Source organism: Ruditapes philippinarum, unplaced genomic scaffold, assembly GCF_026571515.1.
Source record: "Ruditapes philippinarum isolate M1 unplaced genomic scaffold, ASM2657151v2 ctg3847_1_1_1_1, whole genome shotgun sequence".
NCBI classification, from domain to species: Eukaryota; Metazoa; Mollusca; class Bivalvia; order Venerida; family Veneridae; genus Ruditapes; species Ruditapes philippinarum.
Window position 1 is genome coordinate 20179 of NW_026865761.1, and position 21670 is coordinate 41848.

General features: G+C 33.1%; 1 protein-coding gene across 1 annotated transcript; it reads right to left on the minus strand.

Moving 5' to 3' along the window:
* Window positions 1-2831: 2831 nt before the first annotated feature.
* Window positions 2832-9255, minus strand: LOC132730211 (solute carrier family 22 member 21-like). Its single transcript, XM_060716079.1, has 8 exons — window positions 8819-9255; window positions 7872-8287; window positions 7245-7487; window positions 6635-6769; window positions 5482-5564; window positions 5044-5161; window positions 4408-4480; window positions 2832-3626 (listed from the first exon to the last, which is right to left on the minus strand). Exons 1-8 carry the CDS (start codon window positions 9212-9214, stop codon window positions 3429-3431), a joined length of 1662 nt encoding a protein of 553 aa, XP_060572062.1. The 5' UTR covers window positions 9215-9255; the 3' UTR covers window positions 2832-3428.
* Between the last annotated feature and the right edge of the window lie 12415 nt (window positions 9256-21670).

Below are 21670 nucleotides of genomic sequence, written 5' to 3' on the forward strand. Positions count from 1 at the left end.
GACCCGCTGGCATACCATGTCAACAATGTGGAGGACCTTGATCCAAAGGTTGTAGCGGCATTCAAGAAAAAAGACAACCCTACCATAGCATCGATGACACAAAATGGCAATACAGATTTCGACGTATATATTTGCATCAATAAGGCTTGGCACGCTTTTATCCTCTGCATTCCAAACGCATCCGACGACCCTCTCGAATTTTTGCAAGATGTTCCCCAGGATGACCCATTTGTTAAACCTGACATACTCCTTTGCTGGATGTTCGAGTTATGCTTTGAAAATGAACAGCAGAAGCTTTACAAGATCAAGAAGGAGTTTGACGTTTTGAAAGCGTTCAAGAAGAGAATCAACAAGGTATATTACATTGGCAAATATATGAATGTATCAACATTTGCATTCCAGTTCGCGGCTTTAAGAGCTGCGCCACATCGCTACAATGTTCTATTGAATGACTGTGTGGAGTTTGCCAAGGAATTTTGTGTATGCATGCTAAGCTATTGCAGTAACGGTTTACAGCTGGAACGGAACGTAAACGAGAATATCAGGAAAGCTACAGCTAGCGGACTCAGCGTAGAGAAGTTATCAAGGCAAGTACGAAGCTCAGCATTTTTCGGGAACATGTTTTTTGGAGGCTTTGAAGGGTCAACTTTCTTCAGTAGCAGGACTGGTTCATTTGGATTAATAGTCTTCATTCTTGTCTACCCGTTCTTTGTGGCAGCACTTACAAGCGCAATCATCATCTATTATATCAAGTAATGACTTGTGGAACGCTTGGTTGTACTGAAAACTACATAGTTATGACCAATCTGTACATAATATTGGATATGATGTAAATCATGGTGATGTGATGTAAATCAGAGTGGTATGATGTAAATCAGGGTGATATGATGTAAATCATGGGAAACATCCCGGAACAACGAATGCATCAGCTCAAATCACAAATATACTTTATCAAAAATGTCTACCATTCTGAACCTTTGAATCAAAACAATCTGTTTATCAAGATGCTTATTATTTTTTTGTTGTTTTTTTTGTTGTTTTTTTTTTTTGTATTATTTTGCAACAATTTGATATATAGTACTTTGTATTATGCGACACATTAATGATTTTAGTAAGGTAAACAGTCCTTCGAAAAAAAACTCATCGGACTGTCTTCGATATTTCCAATGTCCTTCTAAAATCTAATATCCGTACCTAAGACTGTTTAAGATATACATTAACATATTTAATTTAAGTAAAAAGAATGTAAGAATGAGTTTGTAAACATGACTTATGTTTATAATGAATAGCCATAACTCTTAAAATATACTCTAGATATTGCTCAGTATATAAATCTATACATCAGAACCAGTAATTAGGAAATTACAAAACGACAAATGACAATATTTTATAAAAAATCAGCGTGTGTAAAGATCTAATAACATTGTTGATGTTCTCTAAGGGTAGCATATTATTGTTAGTTCTAACAGGGTAGTATTTTATTGTTAGGTCTAACAGGGTAGCATATTATTGTTAGTTTTAACAGGGTGACATTTTATTGCTAGGTCTAACAGGGTAGCATTTTATTGTCACAGCTGAAAATGTAATTTATCAAAGCTAACAAGTCATGCACACTGAGCCAACCAGATTATGTATTTCTTACGTTTTGTTGTACTTGTTTTTTGTGTGTAATCGGACTGTATATCATCATCTATGATGTATTTTAAGCATTAATTCACCTAAATTAAATAAGTTAATTTACTTAAAAAAATGAGTTAGTGAACTATACACTTCTGAGTACCTATGGTGTCCCCCTGAGGTTCATTTTAGGTCCTCTTTGATGTCTTATATATGTCAATGACATGTCTGCAACCCTAAGCAATAAGCTTTTATTATATGCTGATGACTCGGGTATCCTTGTATCTGGTAAAATAAATCTGAAGAAATTCTCTCTTGGCATGAGTCTTATAAGTGATTGGTTAATTGACTATAAATTGTCTTTGCATCTTGGCAAGACAGAGTATATTCTTTAAACTGGGCCTATCCTCCGGGTCACATGTAATGGTACTGCTATAAAGTACACATCTTTTGTTAAGTATTTAGGTGCAAAACTTGATCAAATTTTTTTGGCGTCGCCTTTGATGCTTTGCATCAATGCTTTTCTTGTTTATTATTAAACCTCTCACACAGCAATTACATGGGACAATGAACTCTTAAAGTCAAGGTTCTGTAGGTCTTACTCTTGATGTTCAAGCATATTATATATATAGTTCACAATATATCGCAATATATTTCAATACGTCTGTAAATATGACAATATATCGCAATATGATTTTTATTTGCAATATCCACACCTATCCATTGTACTTGCGCTGCAATAATTTTCTGTGTAAAATTCTTTTTAGGGAAGATTCCTGCGGAGCGATGAACCCTATAGACATTTCAAAATCGCAGACGCGGGTGCACGGAGTCCGTTCCCAAAAATAATAGCAACTGCAACATCTCCTTTGTAATACCGACTTACATCCGTTTCAACAGCCTTGTTATCAAATGGCAACATGGCCAAGTGGTTATCGCGTTGGATTCGTCATCTAAGAATCGCTGTCCGCGTTGGTTCAAACCCCGTCAGGGGCGGGCCGTTGTTTCCTTGAACAAGAACTTTTGCACTCATTGCTCAGTACTGGTTGGTTCCAGGAACGGATTCGAGAGTTTGTCTATAAGCTTTAAGCTTCCTAGACAATCAAACTAAAGTTAAAACATAGACGTTACGTTACGCTTAATATAGTTCAAATTTATTTTAGTACCAAACTGTATGATTTTATTGATCATTGCATGTGTTGAAAGACTTACCAGATTCATTTAGTCTAGAATTAAATAATTGCATTAACAGAATATTCTGTTTTGATGATATATCTATTCTTGTATTTCTATTTCTAGAAATTTTTTTTTGAGAACTACTTAATATAATCTTCAGGTAATTCACTAATTTCTCGCTCTATAAGTAAATACATGTATATAGTTTTGCTGCTGGTTAACATCTATCCTTCGCCCTTATCGGGAGAGAGGGATAGTTAGACTCACTGGGTAAAATATGGTATACAATATCCTGTGAGGTTGCCAGTAGGATGTCTACTACAGTTATGTTTCTAATAGCATATCTTAACATTATCTTTGTAAACAAATGTATTTTCTATTACTTAAATGAGTATCATATTATATTTTGTGTTATTATAACCACGTGACGAGATAACTATTTTGTTTATCTGTGGAAATGTACTATGTTCAAGTCTAAAATAAAATGTCTGTTCTGTTCTGTAATAGTATCTAGACTAAATGTTCTGTTTACATATTAGTATATATTAGTATAATGACATCTTTGATGACCCGGACGTCTTCTCTTGTACATATAAGGGACGCACCAGGGCCAGGTAAGTTCACATTCTTTTGCTTTAATTATCCTTTATCGACTCAATGTTTAACAGGGTTTTCTCGATGTAGACGCCACCGTCGGCAACTTTGTTTGTTTTCTGTGGTAACATGTCACTCAGATCTTTGTTTTTTGTCTCCTCAAGAAGAGCACACATAGCAGACGACAATACACATACGACGCCACATACCAAATACAGAAGCCCTGGTCTGTCTACACTCTGAAAATTGATGATACATTCTAGTAAAGAAATATGAAAATATAATTATATGCATTTAAAGGCTTATACCTCAGAAATGATATCAGCTTTATTTCTAAAAAAACTGTTTATTTTGTTATCTTGTTACAGTTTCCAAAAGCATACTCATTTGCTATATACATTTGCATTACAAGAACTATGTTTTACATCTCTAGTTATGTTGGCAATTGGTATAATTATTGTGAATTAATATTTTGAATGGAAGTCAAAATACTACTCTGTTAAACTTTTGCTACCTTTACGACACATCACTTTATGTTCAGCGCTACCTTTTCAGTTGTAAAACATCTAACATGCATTCAAACGTTTAACATTTCAGATCAATTAAAAATATATGGATGTCTGAGGCATAATGAACCTTAAAAAGAAATCAGATCATGCTTCTGCACTTGTAATTTCAACTGCAAAAGTCATTGTTTATAAATTATCATTCTAATCTATTGTTAATCATCTTTTCAAATTTGATATCGTCATCTAAAATTTGATAATTTGATACTATTTGTAAAAATGAAATTATCATGAATATCTTTTTCTTGGTTGATTATTTTTAAACTAAAAAAAGAAAACATCCTTACATGCTCAAATATAACATTCAGGATAAAGTTTTCCAAAACTATTTATATAATACTTAATTTTCTATACTTCCGCAACAATAAATGAAACTAATGGGAAGGAATAAAGTTTATTAACTAGAGAAAGAATTTCATATGTTTTCAGCAAATTTTGAGATAAAATGCTATACCAAGGATATTATTTGTGGAGCAACCATGGAGCCTATCCTAGATACTGAACTTATAAAACCCCCGCCGATATTTCTGAAAATATATAAAATATAAAGATAATGATATTATTTATGATATTATTATTAATGATTAAAGGGCGGGTGTTTGGGGGATGGAGGAGAGGGTACATGTGGGGAGATTGGGGGAGGGGGTACGTCACACCAGCACATTGGATGTCATTTTGGGACTTTCCAGCTTGGATGGTGGTGGAACACCTCGGGTATAAGATTTAAACAGTAGAACCAAATAAAAATAGTATAACATAACTGCATGTTATTCACATATTGTTGAAAACTGAATCAGTATATACTCATTTAAAAAATACATATTTTTTCAAAAAATTTTAACAGAAATCCTGACTTTATTTTTAGTGATATGAATGTTAGTTTGTTAGAAACTGTAATTGGTTTATACAAGTATTTTTTTTTAATTAAGGCGTTGATAATTTGTGTTGAGAAAGCATAAACTTAAAAGATAAATATATAATACAACTCCAGGCAGTAAAAATTATCTCAAAATATCACATTAAATCAGAAATAAGTATTCTGTCATAGATAAAAGTAGGAAACTTTAACCAACGTTTTATTCTTAATTACCTTACAACAGTTGGAAATGATTCACTTGACCAGAGTGTGTTAATTTCCCAGGCTGCACTGACACAAAGCTTTGCCGCAAGTGCTAAACTATTTAAGGCACTTCCAGAGATTGAAAAGTCTAGAATAAAAGAAGAGTTTTATTTTGTCATATTTTCAAAGAGCTCATAATTTTCCATTGTTACTCATTTGCAACATTGGAAGTCAACAATGCTATTTATGGATCTTTGTCAAGGATGATAGGTCAAAGATTTCAAATATTATCTGAGCGTTTTCCTTTATTAAGATTAAGATATTAAGTGTCGCTTTACATTCACTTTTTACATGAAGAAATCAATAGAAAAATATATATCAAGATAAAAGAAAAGAAAGCATTATTCAGATACGAGCAAAACAGAAAAAAATTATGTAAAGGGTCTTTTTTAAAAAAGATAAAATTACTTATATATTGAAACACTCCGACAACTACTGCAAATATTCCCCCTAAAAGGTAAAAGCCAACACATGTCCATTTTCGTCCTCCGCTGAAATGGTTTGTTCATAAAATATTTGTTTAATACTGATAATGATATAACCAGAACGACAAATATAGTAAGCCTTTCAATGCTCCAACCTAAAACCCAAGAGCTTTTAACACCAGTACAGTACAAAACAAGCCAGTACCGTCGTCGCAGTCTGACCTGTCCCAATACAGGACTGAAAGTTATAAAACATTTTTTCCGAGTTCTGATTAATTGGTCAGTGTACATTCTGTTGCGGTTTCTGACCAATCAAATACTTGAGATCTGAGTTAGAGTTCAAAGAAATTTCATAACAACCTCAGGCCCAGTTGTCTGACTAACTTCAACGTTTTCATCATTATATCCCTATGACTATAAGTTCGAAGTCCGTTGCATAAATAAAGCGAGAAATACCATTATTTGAAGAATACGATATCTGATTCAGAAGCACTTAAGACGGAATAGCAATTATATCTTGATTATAGTCAAGGTTTCGATTTGTTTCTTTCATCTATTTAAGTAAATGTGTTTCTCCTACCATTTTAGTAAAAATGACTTGTTCACTCTTTCTCTTTTAACATAATTATATTTCTTTATACTTGTCGACTGTTTTAAAAAGTCTAATGATCCTAGGTCATGGATAAAAAATAAAACACGATTTCAAGAAAATATGAAAATATAGAACAAAATAGAAAGTTCACATTTTGCAATTGTGCACATGATTATGAAAATCACAGTGGTGCAACCTAAAAATGATACTTAACAGAACAATCAGTATTTATAATAAAACACTAAGCTTAATTGAATGTTGTTTATCGATAAAGTTTATTTTAGATTAAAAAGACAGCAAATATGCGCTACAGAAAAATAATTTCAGATAGAATTGAAATATACGATCAACCTTTATGTCACGAGACACAACTCCATCAATGCATAGATCCCTGACCTATCTAATTCTTATTATCAGATAAGTGGAAACAATAACAATTTCACCACAACCTATTTGTTTGTCAATGTTTGTGGTTAAATATTTTGTTATTCAAATAAAGGTCAGAGTAGGGATCTATCAATACTCTCTTGCTTAAAACATTTACCATGTGTTAAAAATGACAACAAGAATATAGCCCGGTATGTCGACAATACTGACAAGGAACATGTTCAGGTATAGACTGCCGGCCAACTCTTGTACACCGAATGCAATACCATAGTAACTGTATGACGAAAACAACCTGTAATGACGAGCAAACACGACAATTAATGAAAGAATTAGCATAATAAATTGTCATTTATTAGTTTGAAAAGAAATTAAAACCTTGTAAAATTATAATGGATCTTGATTTAAAAAAACGACAAAAAAAAACAACAACATCCAAATCAGGTTAGCATGCCCCTGTATGACCGTTTGTATTGTTCCTTTATAGTGTATTTTTATCTTTTAGTCATCCAATGATAAGTGAGTAAATGCGTATTTCTACAACAAAATATCACTACATATCCTCGATAAAAGATACATCCTTTACAATATAGATTTATTAAATGCATGGTTGATGTAGGTAAAATTGTTTCATATACATTTGTACAATGTTTTATAAATACAAATGCTGCAAAGTTTTTAAATATGATTTATAATTAATTTCTAAACCGGTCGATATAACTATTCCTAGACATATCAAACCTTACAAATCAATCAATGAAAATACTTACCAGATCAACGCAAACAATATTGCCGTTTTCCTAATCCTGCTCGTCTTGAACAAGTCCAATACTGTATACACTTGCAGAGCTTTAGTTTCCTTTGCTAGTTGTTGTTCTTTCTCTATAACTGCCCTCAATTTTGTCAGATCTGGCGGTGGTTTGCCGTTAATTTTAGCTACATATTTTATAGAATTTTCAGCCTCCTCTAGGCGCCCGTGTGATACTAGCCATCTGAAACTTTCTGGAAGAAGACTAAAACGAAATTCGATTATTTCTATTTTCCTACTTTTTTGAAAGTATATTTTACTAAAACATTTGAAAGATAATTAGAAAAATATAATTGGATGTAAAAGCTATTATTGCGAATCATTTTAACGCATTGTTAAGTTTTGTATACCGTCAGGAGTCCATAACAGGCATGTTCATACAAACCAAAGTGACATCTTAAACTAAGCTATAAGTCAGCTACAATTGTTTATACATGTAGTTTTATTGAAATACATTGTATTTTAGATGTATTGATTTTGAAGAACAACTAAGTAATAAGTACACTGTCAGTGGAAAGGAGGGAAAAACTAGTTATATTGAAAAGATTTAAATGTGATAATTGTATATTTATTATGATAACATACTTACAACCATCCAAGAAGACCAGGTAATGTAACACAAGCTACCGCAACATGTATAAACCTCCAATCTGGTACTCTCCAACAAAACACTGCCATCATCGAAGCCCAAAACGCCCAGCTTGGAACCAGAATCAAATACACGCGCCATTTATTTCGGATGAATTCGAAAGTTAACGATGCTGACATAAAGCCAGTACATCCAAATCCAATAACGAATCTCATTGCTGCAAACATTTCCCAATTTACGGAAAATACCGAAACGAGGTTGCAAACACCAAGAAGGGCTAGATTAAAGAAAAATGTTGGTTTTCTCCCGATACCATCCGATATATGGCCCCACAACAGACCTCCAACCAGTAATCCTGTCATCTGAATAGTTGTAATGGTTTGAGATACCCACTTTTTGTCACAAACTAGCGTCCACTGTTTGAATAGAAGAGAGAAAAAAATGACCACTTGAAATTTAAAATACATGTACTACGATAAACCTTTTCGTAACTCATAATATTTGAGGTTGAAAAAAGTCATTATTTTAACAAAAACAATTGTAAGCAACTAAAACGTATCACTCTTGCTTCTAAAAAGACAGTATGTACAATATAAACATTTGTGGACCTGCCTAATAAACAGTGCATGTATGAAATTTGCCCTTGTGTCTGAGGGGTTGCCTTCAATGGTTGAAGCATAAGAATTGCAGCCACCGTTTATCCCTGCGTGATCGTAACAGGCGACTAAATGGGCCCGAATAACTGGAGTCTATGTATCTCGGTAAGGTAATTTTAACCACAGTGTTCGTTTAAAGTTTGTAACATCCGAGGTTAGCCAAAATCACATTTCCTAGTTCGGAGCCATATAATCTATAATAGTGTTGGGGCCCCGTAAATCCAAATAAACAAAGTATGAAACTTGTGTTTACATTTTAGATATCAGTACTTTTATGGAACTTTGTCTTACCTGACTGACTGCTGTACTCATGTCTTGCTCAAATGTAAATGCGTCACATCCGCTTCCGTTGACGCTACATTGTTTTGATTCTGACGTAAAATTGCCAGAACCGTCGGTAATGATGCAATTCCAGTCCGGTATAGTGGCCGTGAATACCATAGTTAGCATGCTCCATGTTAAAGTAACTATAACAATAGACGTGTATGCAAACGAAAGCGCTTGAAAGCGTCCGAAATCTCCCGTCTCTTTGATAATTTGTCCGAGATTGAGAGAATCGTCGCTGGTTTCCTCGGTGATTTGTATATGTTCATGTTTTTCACATTGAACGTTATTTGTTTGATCATTTGTTGATGTATCGAAATAGGATTGTTCAACTTCTGCTTTTTCGTTCTTATTATCAGTCATTTTGTCATCGTATGTTTATACCTTTGTAAAATCTTCAAAAATAATGAACATACTACAATCGCTGGAATAAGAAAAGGTGAATGATGTTTTTATTCAAATGTTCAATAACACTTAACGAAACTGAAATATTGCAAATAATATTAACAAAATGATGTGATTTTTGTGTCTATTTTTACATGTAGTAAAACTACATATAATAGCGTTGAGTAGTGTTTTATATAGCTGTTTGCACTGGGCAACAAAGATAGTACATATATCATTTTGCCGGGTGCTGGAACTTACCAAATTGTTTTCTTGAAAACTAGAGATATTTTTTTCGGGTAAATGTAAGTTATAATTATATCAATTAATGTGATATCTGTGAATATAACCGTGAATACATTACTGTCACTTGTGTTTTCATATTTATAAATTAAAATGTACATTTTTGTATTTGTATACATTTATTTTATGCTTTTCAGTGGATTACTGATTTATCCGTGAAAATTATATTTGATAATTTCACAGTGAAAATTATCAAAATATAATTTCACTTTTTTCAATGACGAAACTACTTTTTTAAGATTTTCCCCATGTGGTACCTCAATTTTATTTTTACGGACAATTCTGACAATGTCAGGCTGTTAAAAGAATTAGCAAAGCTGAAATAGATAAATAACTTAAATGTCAAAAGTAACACAGAGAGAAAACTTACTTCTATTCCTTCAAATTCCAATCACCAAATTTCGTCTCTAATTTTTTGTTTGTTTCGTTTTTACAGTCTGAAAAATACATTCCTTCCCCATGCAAAACTGCTCTTGATGACATTTGGGCATATTAAAGTATCCTACGAGCAATAACTGCCGTATGCTTTATGAAAAATTGAAAAGCATTGACAGCCATCACTCGTAAAATAAGTAAAACAACCCAGCGTTCCTTCAGCAAACTTCCAAGTTTTCCATTTTCCTAGCTCCTTTTCTGAATGTTTTCACTTCTGTCAACACTTATTTTTTGTCTGTTACAATCCTCAAATAAGTTTTCTTTCTTTTAAAAAGGTGTATGACTAACAAATCCAAATTATATCCTTCTGAATCTTACACAATTATAAACCTCCCATGAAATACACAACTTTAAAAAATGGCTGCCGTTTACATTTTAGAAAGCCAGGTCTAATATAAATTCGCAGTAAGTAACAGAAATATGGATGGATGGTTGGAATTTTCTCCTGCAAGAATTGTTTGTTTTTATTATTAAAACAAGCGATCATTCATATTTTTTTAATAAAATGAATAAATATCACCGTCATTTAACCTTGATTGGCGGACTTATTTTTCAGCTCAAGACTTCTTGTTTTAAATGAGAAATTCCGTCTAAATGGGGCTCTCAATGGGGGAAACAGATTTTAATATTAACGTTAAAATTATGGAAATTTCGTTTTAACTTGTTTTTAAGCATAAAATAAAAAGAAAATTTGTCTGTTTGTTGTGTAAGATGTAATTTCATTTCATCTCGTGAACTTTAAAAACATTATTCTCACTCGAAGCTACGCCACTCGTGAGAATACTGTTTTTAAAGCTCACTCGATGAAATAAAATTTTATCTTACACACAAACAAACAAATATCCTCTATATATTTATAAATTAAAATGTACATTTTTGTATTTGTATACATATAGTCATATTTCTTTCGCCATAGTTCTTTTATGCATATAATACATTATCTATCAATGCTTTGTAATTCAAGGTGCCTTCACCACGTGACTAAGTGTGACCTTCGTGGTACAGAAAACCAATTCTGGATAGAATAGAGCCCCCTCATTCTAGTGAGGAAGCTATACAAAGAATGTTGGGAAAAAACTGATTGTTCAAACACGCGGTTTCACTCTTTGTAAAATATACTGATGTCTACCCCTTAAAACATTCTATGTATGTGTTACTTACTAGAATGAGAGGGTTCTACACTTTATTCGATTGAAAAAAAAATGAAAAATTAAAATGATATGGACCGTCTTCAAAGCATATAATATAGGGTTAACGCACGTTTTCCGTGTTATAACGTCTGCAGAGTCCCGAGGAACGGTTGGTGCCCGAGCCCGGTAGGGCGAGGGCTCCAACAGTTCCGAGGGACTCTGCAGACTTTATAACACGAAATAAACGTGCGTTGACGCTATTATAGCATAAAATTTTTAAACAGATTCGTGATGTATAGTTTATACAAAACACAATTACATTAAACTCTTGTGCTTGGGCGGTATTTATCCAATTCTATGTTTTACGTATGCGTTTCATTTTTCCGGGGCCAACAACTTGGAAAATTCCCGGAACCGAACGAAATTTTGAATTTTAATTGATTTAACAAAGCTTGGCCTTTGGAGATTTATTATCTAAAGAAAAAAAACGTTACATTACTCTACCCTCTATCCAAGACAAAACATGACCCTCAGAAATTCTTAGAATGATTTCAGATTGACGGTAGAAAAAAGATCAGTGACATGAGAATCGGTTTTTTTTTTCAAGCAAACAAGTTTATAAAAAAAAATCAGGCACTAAGCATTATTCTCTCAAAGAAATATAAAGAGCATTTATCAACATTAACATAAATAAAAAACATTTTCTCATATTAATTTTGTGTTATCTAGTTTTGTAAGTTAATCGGAGTGTTAAACTGAATGACAGGTAGATTCTACTGTATTTGTTTACATTGACAACTCTCTGTTTCTTAGAAAGGGCGACAACCAAGATTAGCACCGATGTCTATACGCCGTTTTTCCGTCATAGTTACTTGAATATGCGACTGAGGTCCTCGAATCAATCAATTTCAATATAACAAGAGCGCACGACTCTTCGGCAAACAGGCCAAATCGTCATTTTTTGTTTGTTTGTTTACTGGGCCCTGTGTGTATTGCGCATAGGTGAAACCGGGCTATAACAGGAGCGCGTGACTATGTTAACACATGGTTTTGGTCCCGTTATAACATGGGCAAAAGAGGGAAAAATAGCCGATTTTATGCTATAATAAAATGTAAAGTAGTATAGGCACCATGTAATTGTACTTCTCCAACCTTGCTTATTTAAAGACATAAAAAAAACATCACCCGCTTTATAAAAACATGTGGTCTTTTAATGATTGGCATCTTTATCTTCTGTATTCTCTTACTTTCTATACAATTTTGTTTACTTTTTCATAGTAAATATTAGTACATGTATCAATTTTGACACTTTGAATTGTTCTTATCTCCTAATCATTTTGTTTCAGTCAAATATGTAAAAACTATTGTCATAAAAACATTTATATATATCAGATGTTTTAGATCTAGTTTACTTATTTCAGATAATTCCGTATCAGTCTTTGCTGCTTTAAACTGATTACTTTTCCACTTTGTTTTTGGTTGGGTTTTACGTCACTACTACACAGTATAGGTCATATGGTGACTTTACTGGTGGAGGAAGACCGCAGGTACCCCTCTGTACATTATTTCAGGCTTCAGTAGAATCACCGGCGTTCCGTATGCCAGACACATGAAGAATCCAACGACGCTTGCGCGGCCCGAATACACAGTGGTAAGAAGCAATTCAATTCTTTATTCAGCATATGAACATTCCATGTCCGTCTCCTTTAACATGATGACGGCGGTTACAATATTTGAGAAGAGCATGGTAATATATAAACATACATAATCAATTCACATTACACTATGTAAAATTAAGTATGTCTACCAATATCTGTACATAGGTCAGTAAAAGGATATTTAACCTGTGAAATATGTATACACATGTAATATGAAGCAAGTAGTTTGAAGTTAACGACCTTAACTATTCAAGCTTTTAATCATAACTAACGTGAGGATCATACTGATTTCAGAATTTAATTGATATACTAGTAAATGTACTTGTGTTTCTGTTGTTTATGTATCTGGAACATCTTTGTCGCCATTATGCGATCACTTTTATATACACAAGTTCGTCAACTGTTCGTCATAAATAAGATATAAGACATACCAGTGGCTACTGTTTTAAGTTAGATGAATATGCAATTTGATCCCGTGCCTCATTTAGTGCCTTTCTTGTGGTCGTGTGTGACCAGGAGTTGTCTGAACTGTGTCCCTTTGACATTGCTCTCCTTTGTGGGTCTTTGTTCTCATTTTTTTTCATTTAAACAAGTTTGTTACCTTAGTAAAATCATTTATTGATGTAAGACTGTAAGACTGTAAGACTAAGAAAATGGTGCTAGTCCTAATAAATCATAGCATTTATGTAACTTATCTTCGCCTTGTAAGAGCTATAACGGTTAAATATCAATAAACAAAAGTATACATATAAGTTATCAAACGAAAATTATATGTAAAACATTATGAATAAAAAGATGATATAAGCAAACAGGTGTTGTTGTATTGATTAAAAAAAATAATATCATATTAAAATTTAAAATTTAAATGGTTTACCTTGATTTTCCATATTAAACACTTTTATATTTAAATATTGTCAGTCATGTGGAAGATAACATTGTTTATCCTTTAAAAAAAATGTAAACAAAACTTAGATGATATGGTTAGATAATTACACGTTAATTTCTCGTTTATAACGGAAAATCCCGATGACTAACGTAAATATTCAAAAATACAAAAATCAGTATTACCATAAAATTCATTATTGTTTCCTCTAACTTTCTTTTTATTTTTATTGTTAATTTATATTTATAAATTTTGTTTTATTTTATTTTGCGCTTTGTTGGATTGCGCAAATACTAGTAATGAAGGAATTTGGGCAACATGGGCTTTGAATGAGCTGTCTCTATTTATTCCTTTCATTTAAGCTTCAGCGCTCGCGGTATTTTATCGTATTTTTTTATTTATTTTTATATTACATAACGAAAAATATATCTGTAAACATAAGTAAAATGCTAAGATCAATAACCTGTGTGCAAAATTTCAGATCATTTGCTCACTCTGTTTTTTTTTTAAAAATGATTATTTTGTGAAAAATGATACAAAATTATAAGGCGATGCACGAATCGGGATAAATAGCAAAACAGAACGATTTCCAATTTATTCTAACTATATTTCTTCAATATCTTTCGCATGTCTTTCTGTTTTAAGTGCCCCAGTTGATCTATGTAGGAAATTTAAATTTAATGTTTTTGGCTTTTTTGAACTCAGTAGAGTTCCTTTAAAACATGAAAGGTTTTGACATACAATTTTATGAAAATGTGATTTTGGAACATGTCCGTCAAGAAAAACTAGAAACCTTTTCCCAGTAGTTGTTCAGACTGACTCAATCAAACTGAGCTTGCAATTTTAATGTAATTTTGTTGCTCCTAGGGATCATCCTCAGAGCCACGTTAATTTTAAATGTAATTGATTATTCACTCTATTGTTTTTAGTTTTAAACTAAACGTTACTTGTTGCCTATGTAGCATTTTCAACGTCTAATATGACATAAAACTTTAATGTAGTATATTAATGAGCCGTGTCGTGACAAAACCAACATAATGGGTTTGCGACCAGCATGGATCAGGACCAGCCTGCGCATCCGCACATTTGACATTAATGCAATAAAAATTATGAAATTTCCCCAAAAAATGATGATAGGTTTGTCCAGATTGGAAGATGGACAAGACAATTTAAGACATTTAGCATCTTCACAATCACAAATTTCTTCAATCACATCTTTTTTCATGTCTTCCTATTTCCCAAACATATTTTAAACCTACTTCACAACGTAAGTAAAAGTTACTTACTGACCATCCACCTATCCAAGTGATAAAATGACTGATGCGCCGAGCTGTCTTATATCTTAAAACTACGTCTTAACAAAATATGTAAATAACGGCACTGATAAAGCGCCCTATATCTAATTACCTATGACCGCGGACATGATGACGAGTTTATTTATAAACAAGACTTTTGTCAGATTTACTAGCGTCCGTCTGTCTTGGTAGTATTCTTCTTTTGTCTGTTCTAACAGCCCTTTTATGGCCTTGATCTCTTTTGAAAATTTCATTCTATTTAATTCATGTAGTTCCGCCTATTGTTTTCTTGTTAAACTTGGGGACCATACAAATCTGGATAAAGTGTGATCCTCTGAAGTATTAATCACAACAAAATTACATATAAATTGATTAAGTCTGTACATGAGGGATAATGAAAAACTGCAACATCCCTCGCGTTACCTAGCACCGGCTTTAGCGATACTAGATTTTCAATTTAATTTAGAATAAATGACCCGAAGGACCAGAAAAATATAACAACACTAAAGTGAAGTACGGGGAAAATCACAATGGAAATTGATTAAGTCTGTACATGGGGGATAATGAAAAAAGTGCAACAACCTTCATGCCCCTGGCACCGGCTGGAGCGATACTAGATTTTCAATTTAATTTAGAATATATTACCCCGAAGGACCAGAAAAATAAAACAACACTAAAGTGAAGTACGGGGAAAATCACATTGAAAATAATTTGATTAAATCTGTACATGTATTAGGGATTAATGAAAAGATGCAACATCCTTCATGCCCCTAGCACGGGCTTGAGCGATGCTTTGTTTTCAAACTGATTAAGAATAAATGACCCCGAAGGACCTGAAAATTGCAGAGTCGCTTTTCATGGAATGGCACTAACGTGTCATATTAATGGTCCCATGATTACCGCCGTAGGAACAAATCTGTGGATGTTTCTTAATTCAAAATTTCAACATTTTCATGTTTTAATGTTGGATTCTGCTTAAGCCGGTTTTGAGGACGGTAGTTTGCACATTCCTGTGCCGTTCATAAACCGAGTCTGCAACTTTTACAATATTGCTGTAACGAAAGGTTTTTAGGGATTCCGTTTACCTCTGTTTTATGCTGCTTAGTGCCGTGGTATCTTGACGAATAAGGGATTTTTTTTATGTTTTGTTGTTTCAAATTGTATATGTCTTTATGTTAAATAAATTTAATATATTATCATGCCTGCATGAGTGTAAAAAGCCAAAGACGATTTCTGTTTTGTGTTTTCGTTCTCAATAAACTTGAAACATTGTTTATGTCAGACCGACACTCAACACTTTAATCTGGTATGGACAGAAACATGAACAAAGGTCCCTTAGCACATTCGTGCAAAATATTTTAGCAGCACAAGCTAGAACCTTAGAAGAAGAAGAAAAAGCGATCTTTTATATTGTACTTGACTAGTTCCTTACAATAAAACAGACATATTCAGTAATTCAAAACAGTTTACATTGATTGTTCGGCAAAAGGAGAAAGTTCAGACAAGAGAATGTTACTATTTGATCATTTTGCTTTTTAAGGGAGCGCGCGTGAGAGTGTGTGTGCGTGCGTTTGCGTGTTTGTTTTATATTTAATAACCGAACACGCAAAACAATAAAACTTTTTTGTCAATCCAAACAAGCATATTCAATCATTATAAAACAATGTTTACATACTTAAATAACAATATCTATATACCTTTTTACAAAACAATATTCCATAGAAACGGAAATAGCAATTCACGCATGCGCTTTCTGCGTCGGGCAAAATGGCAATAACGAAAAAACACATTTTATCAGTATTCAACAACTTCATGAACAATTTGATTTTATCGTAATGTCAAATTAGTGATTAGCAATAAGATAATAATAGTTTATTTTGATAAATAAATAATGTTTACTGTGTCGTATTTTCGTGTCGCGCGGAGCGAAAATAGGACATGGCACAAATCACCACCATTATTATAAAACATTCAACATACAAGTAGGCATAATATATATTATATCTTTATGTTGGCTTTATATGTAATGAAATAGTACAGTATATTTTAATGCGTTCTATTTGACAATGTTATAACATAAGAACTTAATTAAAGGCCCATTAAGCTTCTGAAATATTATAATCTTTACTTTTCAAAAGCTTTTTTATGCCCCGAAGGGAGGCATAATATAATCGCACCGTCTGTCCGTCCGTCCGTCTGTGCGTCCCCACTTTATTCCTGTCCGGACTGTAACTTTGTCATACATTGAGGGATTTTGAAATAACTTGGCACGAATGTCTACCACATTAAGACGATGTGTCACTAATTACGTCTCTACCTCAAAGGTCAAGGTCACACTATCATTTTGAAGTTTCACATTATCGCAATTAGAGGAAATAGGTACACACATCCGTGTCCGGACGGTAATTTTGTCATGCATTGAATGATTTTAAAATAACTAGGCATATAATAACTAGGCAGAAATAGAAAAACAATATGCAAGTGTAAATTCAAGTGTAAATAAGGTTAACTTGTTTGATTTAATATTTATTTTGGATGTTGGACATATTTTTATAAAGAGTCTGACAATTTTTCTGTGTCGTAATTCATGTCGCGCATGCGTGGATATGAAGTTTGATGCGTAGGTGTACGTTTTGCTTTTATCAATGAACTAGTAATTTTCATATTTTTTGCTTCATGTTTAGAAATGTTTCTTTAAACTGAAAATGCATAGTTTTGAACTTTCAAAAACCTTTTGACAACTATGCAAACAATATTTTAATAAAAAGTTATCTAAATGTGACAATAGTGCAACATTAGGAACTACTTTTATCGAGGTTTCATCCGGAAGTGGATGCTGTTCAGCAAAGGCTTTTACCCTATAACTTTCTGAAATGCAGCTATAACTCTGTACTCTTCGTACAGAAAATGTTAGAATGGCTTGGCGATTTATTTTTCTGAGACACAGATCGAGTCTTGGCCAATTTGAAACGTTTGAAGCTTCCACAATTTGCGTCACGTGGCCTTCCATTGCTGATCTAATGTGATCGTGCACAAGTAATGTTTGTATGTGCTGTTTTGAGATATTATCGTTTATTGCCATTTTTACGCAAAGCCTAGAATAGTTTTCGTTATTTTATCATGCTTTATAATATATGTGATGCATTTTTACATATATACATTATTAACCGTTACTATATTGTTAAACTGAGTCATTTTACTTTAATCATGGTTTCTTTGAAAAAGAATATATTTAGGTTCGGAAACGCTTCTCCATTACCGCTGTGATTTTGATTGTCACAATTTGAAAATAATAAATATACAATTTGCATTGTATACTATCCTGGCAAAAAACAAAGGCTGTTTTAGTTCCTAGTTGTTTTTATAACCCAGATAGCAGACAGTAGTTGGCCCAACGTTGGGCCAATTACATTTGCTTTGTTGGCCCAGCACATAATGCCAACGTTGGCCCAATGTCAATTTGCTAATTGGGGCAACGTTGGGCCAACGGTTGGTATATGGTTGGCCCAACGACTGCTTTCCTACTCTTATCATTGGCCCTCCATTGGCCCAATAACTGGTTTTCCTTCCTATCGTTGGTTCTCTGTTGGCCCAACAACTGGTTTCCCTTCTTCTTGTTGGCCCCCCGTTGGCCCACTGACTGGTTTCCTACAATAAACATTGGCCCTTCGTTGGCCCAATGCCTTGTTTTCATAAAAGAACATAATATATACTAATTACTACAATTTATTACTAAATATTGTTCACATATCATTTTCATTTTCTTCTCTTTGTTGTTGCAACTTTTAAGTCAATCTCTTCCTCCACCCGCCTTCCCTATCCTTGGCATATCTTAGCCACTCCTTCATTGTCTTCTCGATTTCATTATTAGTAGACCCCTGTCTTCTTCCTCTTACAGCATCTGAAATTTATACAGGTTACTGATTTTATTTAAATATACACTACTAATTAGAATTTACTAGTAAAAAGGCACATAAATCTGAAAAAATGCAAATAGAGCTAAGCGGATAAGACTTTGATAGTAAAGAAATATTTTAAATTACAAGTCAATAGATTTAATAGTGACAGAAATATTTTAAATAATTAAAAATTTTAACCTAAAATTTCGTATACACTCTACTAAAATGAGTGGTGTATAACTGTTAAAAAGTCCAGTAACAAAGCAGAATTTTGCAAATAACTCATAATCAATCATCATTACCTATTTATACTCAGAGCAGATTGTATGAGTGCTAATTGTAGTTTGTCAGTTTTTACTAACTTGCAATTTTTTTGCAGTTATCTCAATAAATTCAGATGTAAAACTATAAACATATCATATTTTAAGCTGATAAACACTGATATAATTAAATGGTTTTAATTTCATTACAAATACAAAAATCAAATTCATTCTTGCTTGTTTACCTAAAAACATAAGTATTTTACTTTACCAATCTGCCATTTTGTATTAATCACATGACCTGGTCACGTGGATAGTATAACAGGTTTTAAAACACTAATTCCGTGCAGGTTTAAATACATTACTATATTATAAGGGTTTATTTAAAAGATTAAAGTAAAAAACTCTAGATCTACTTACATTTTTCAGTGTTGAGAAATTGCAGTCTAATACAAATTTAGTTAGATCTATCTGTAAACACGTCCACGCAGCTTCGAAATTAAGCGAGGGAAAGGATGGGTGGTGCCAAAATTATCCTATTTCCATCCATTGATAACATAACCAGAGGTTAATTAGAGTTCAGAGTGGAAGATTCCGGAGGTTTACACATGTATAATTGCCTTAGATTATGTGGAGGGCGTTCATTGCCAAAATTCCAGACATGTTAAGTGTTCCTTTCTAAAATTACTTTTGAAAATGCGAACTTGTATGTCTACCATTTTTTATTGTACCCGTGCATAGCACATAATATGTCTCTTAATTCAATCTTTTAATTGAAGGTTCCCGCCTTTATATAACAAGTTTACATATAGATCGTATAAACTGACCTAACATCTAAAACGACAACAAATTCACAAGTTCGTATCTTCCATTGCATGCAATACATATGCATGTTTGCACACTTATAGATCTGAAATATACGAATGAAATGTAAATCTTAAATACAGAAAATAGAGTTTAAGAAAACGTGTTACCAGTTGTAGAACTACAACAGTACGTCAACACAGTAACATGTTTAAAATGACAAAAGCAGATTCACAAAGTTAAACGATTTTAAGTCAAGCATAACGCCCCGCCCCTCTCTGAGTATTTACGAACTTCTATTGCGGACAGGTATAAAACGGCGCCTCTCCCGTATCTCTAAATAAAACTTAAGGACAACATACGGCATTTTTCATAACATACAATGTATATTTGTTACATTTGTTACAAAAGTTTTGTCAATAGCAACTTCACTTGAAAATTGCTGATTTTACCATTTATGATGAAGAAAACTTATGCATTAACTTATTATTTAACATTGTGTTTTCCTGAGAAACTTCGGCGATATGGAAATTTTTAGGGGAAACAATGACCAACTTCAAGGGAGTAATTTTATTGATAATCTAAAAACCATCCAATATTTTTATTGGTATCATTGAAAAATATATTGGCACAAATTTCATTTTCAACAAAAACTATGCAAGTATTTGCAAAAATAGGATTTTAAAGCGGCCACCTAGATTTCCTTTTCTAAATCAAGAAAATACTTATCCGTAGCACATATGTACAATCTTTAATAAGGTATTTTCAGTATGAATAAAAACTTTTTGCACTTGTTCATTATCCCTCATGTACAGACTCAATCAAACCGAGTCTGCAATTCTTATGTAATTTTGTTTTGATTAATGCCTCCGAGGGCTCACTTTGTTTCCAGATTTTTATACTTCATAACAGCAGGTGTCAAGTGCCGTGTGGCAGCTGTAAAAAGTTGTCCCGTACTTCACTTCAGTGTTGTTATATTTTTCTGGTCGATGCCAGTGCTATTAAGTGTTTAGAATTGAGAACCGCTCAAGCCGGTGCTAGGGGGCGTGAGGGATGTTGCACTTGTTCATTATCCCTCATGTACAGTCTCAATCAAACCGAGTCTTCAATTCTTATGTAATTTTGTTGTGATCAATGCTTCCGAGGGATCACTTTATTTCCAGATTTTTAATGTACTTGTTCATTTTCTTTTTTAAATAAAGTATCTTAAGGAAGCGACGTGATTTTCTTGCCGAATATATGAGTGTGGATTCTGCTTAAGCCGGTGCTGGTGGGCGTGGACGGTAACTTGCACTTTCCAGTACCGTCCATGAACAGGCTCAATCAAACCGAGCCTGCAACATTTTCAATATTGTTGTGTTGAACTTTCTTTAGGGATTCTGTTTTTCTCTATTTTAAGAGAGAAAAAATAAACAACGATAAGTTTGAAACAAAATTTTTAATACGTCTACGTAATTAAATTTCATTTTTAGGCATCACTAGAAAGTTCATGGAGGATTCTTTGACTTGAAACTAAAATTATCAAAATTGACCAAGAAATAAAATAAAGATTTAGTAGGGGGCGACATGTTTCTCTTGCTGAATTTCAGAGTGTGTGTTTTGTTTTTTTTTACTTGGGGACCATGTGCCGTTTTTCATGGAATGGCACTTACGTGTCACATTGAAGGTTCCATGATAATCGCCATATTAACACTTCTGCGGATGTTTCAAAATTCAAAATTGTACCAGCTCATGTTAAATATTGAATTTTGCTTAAGCCGGTGCTAGG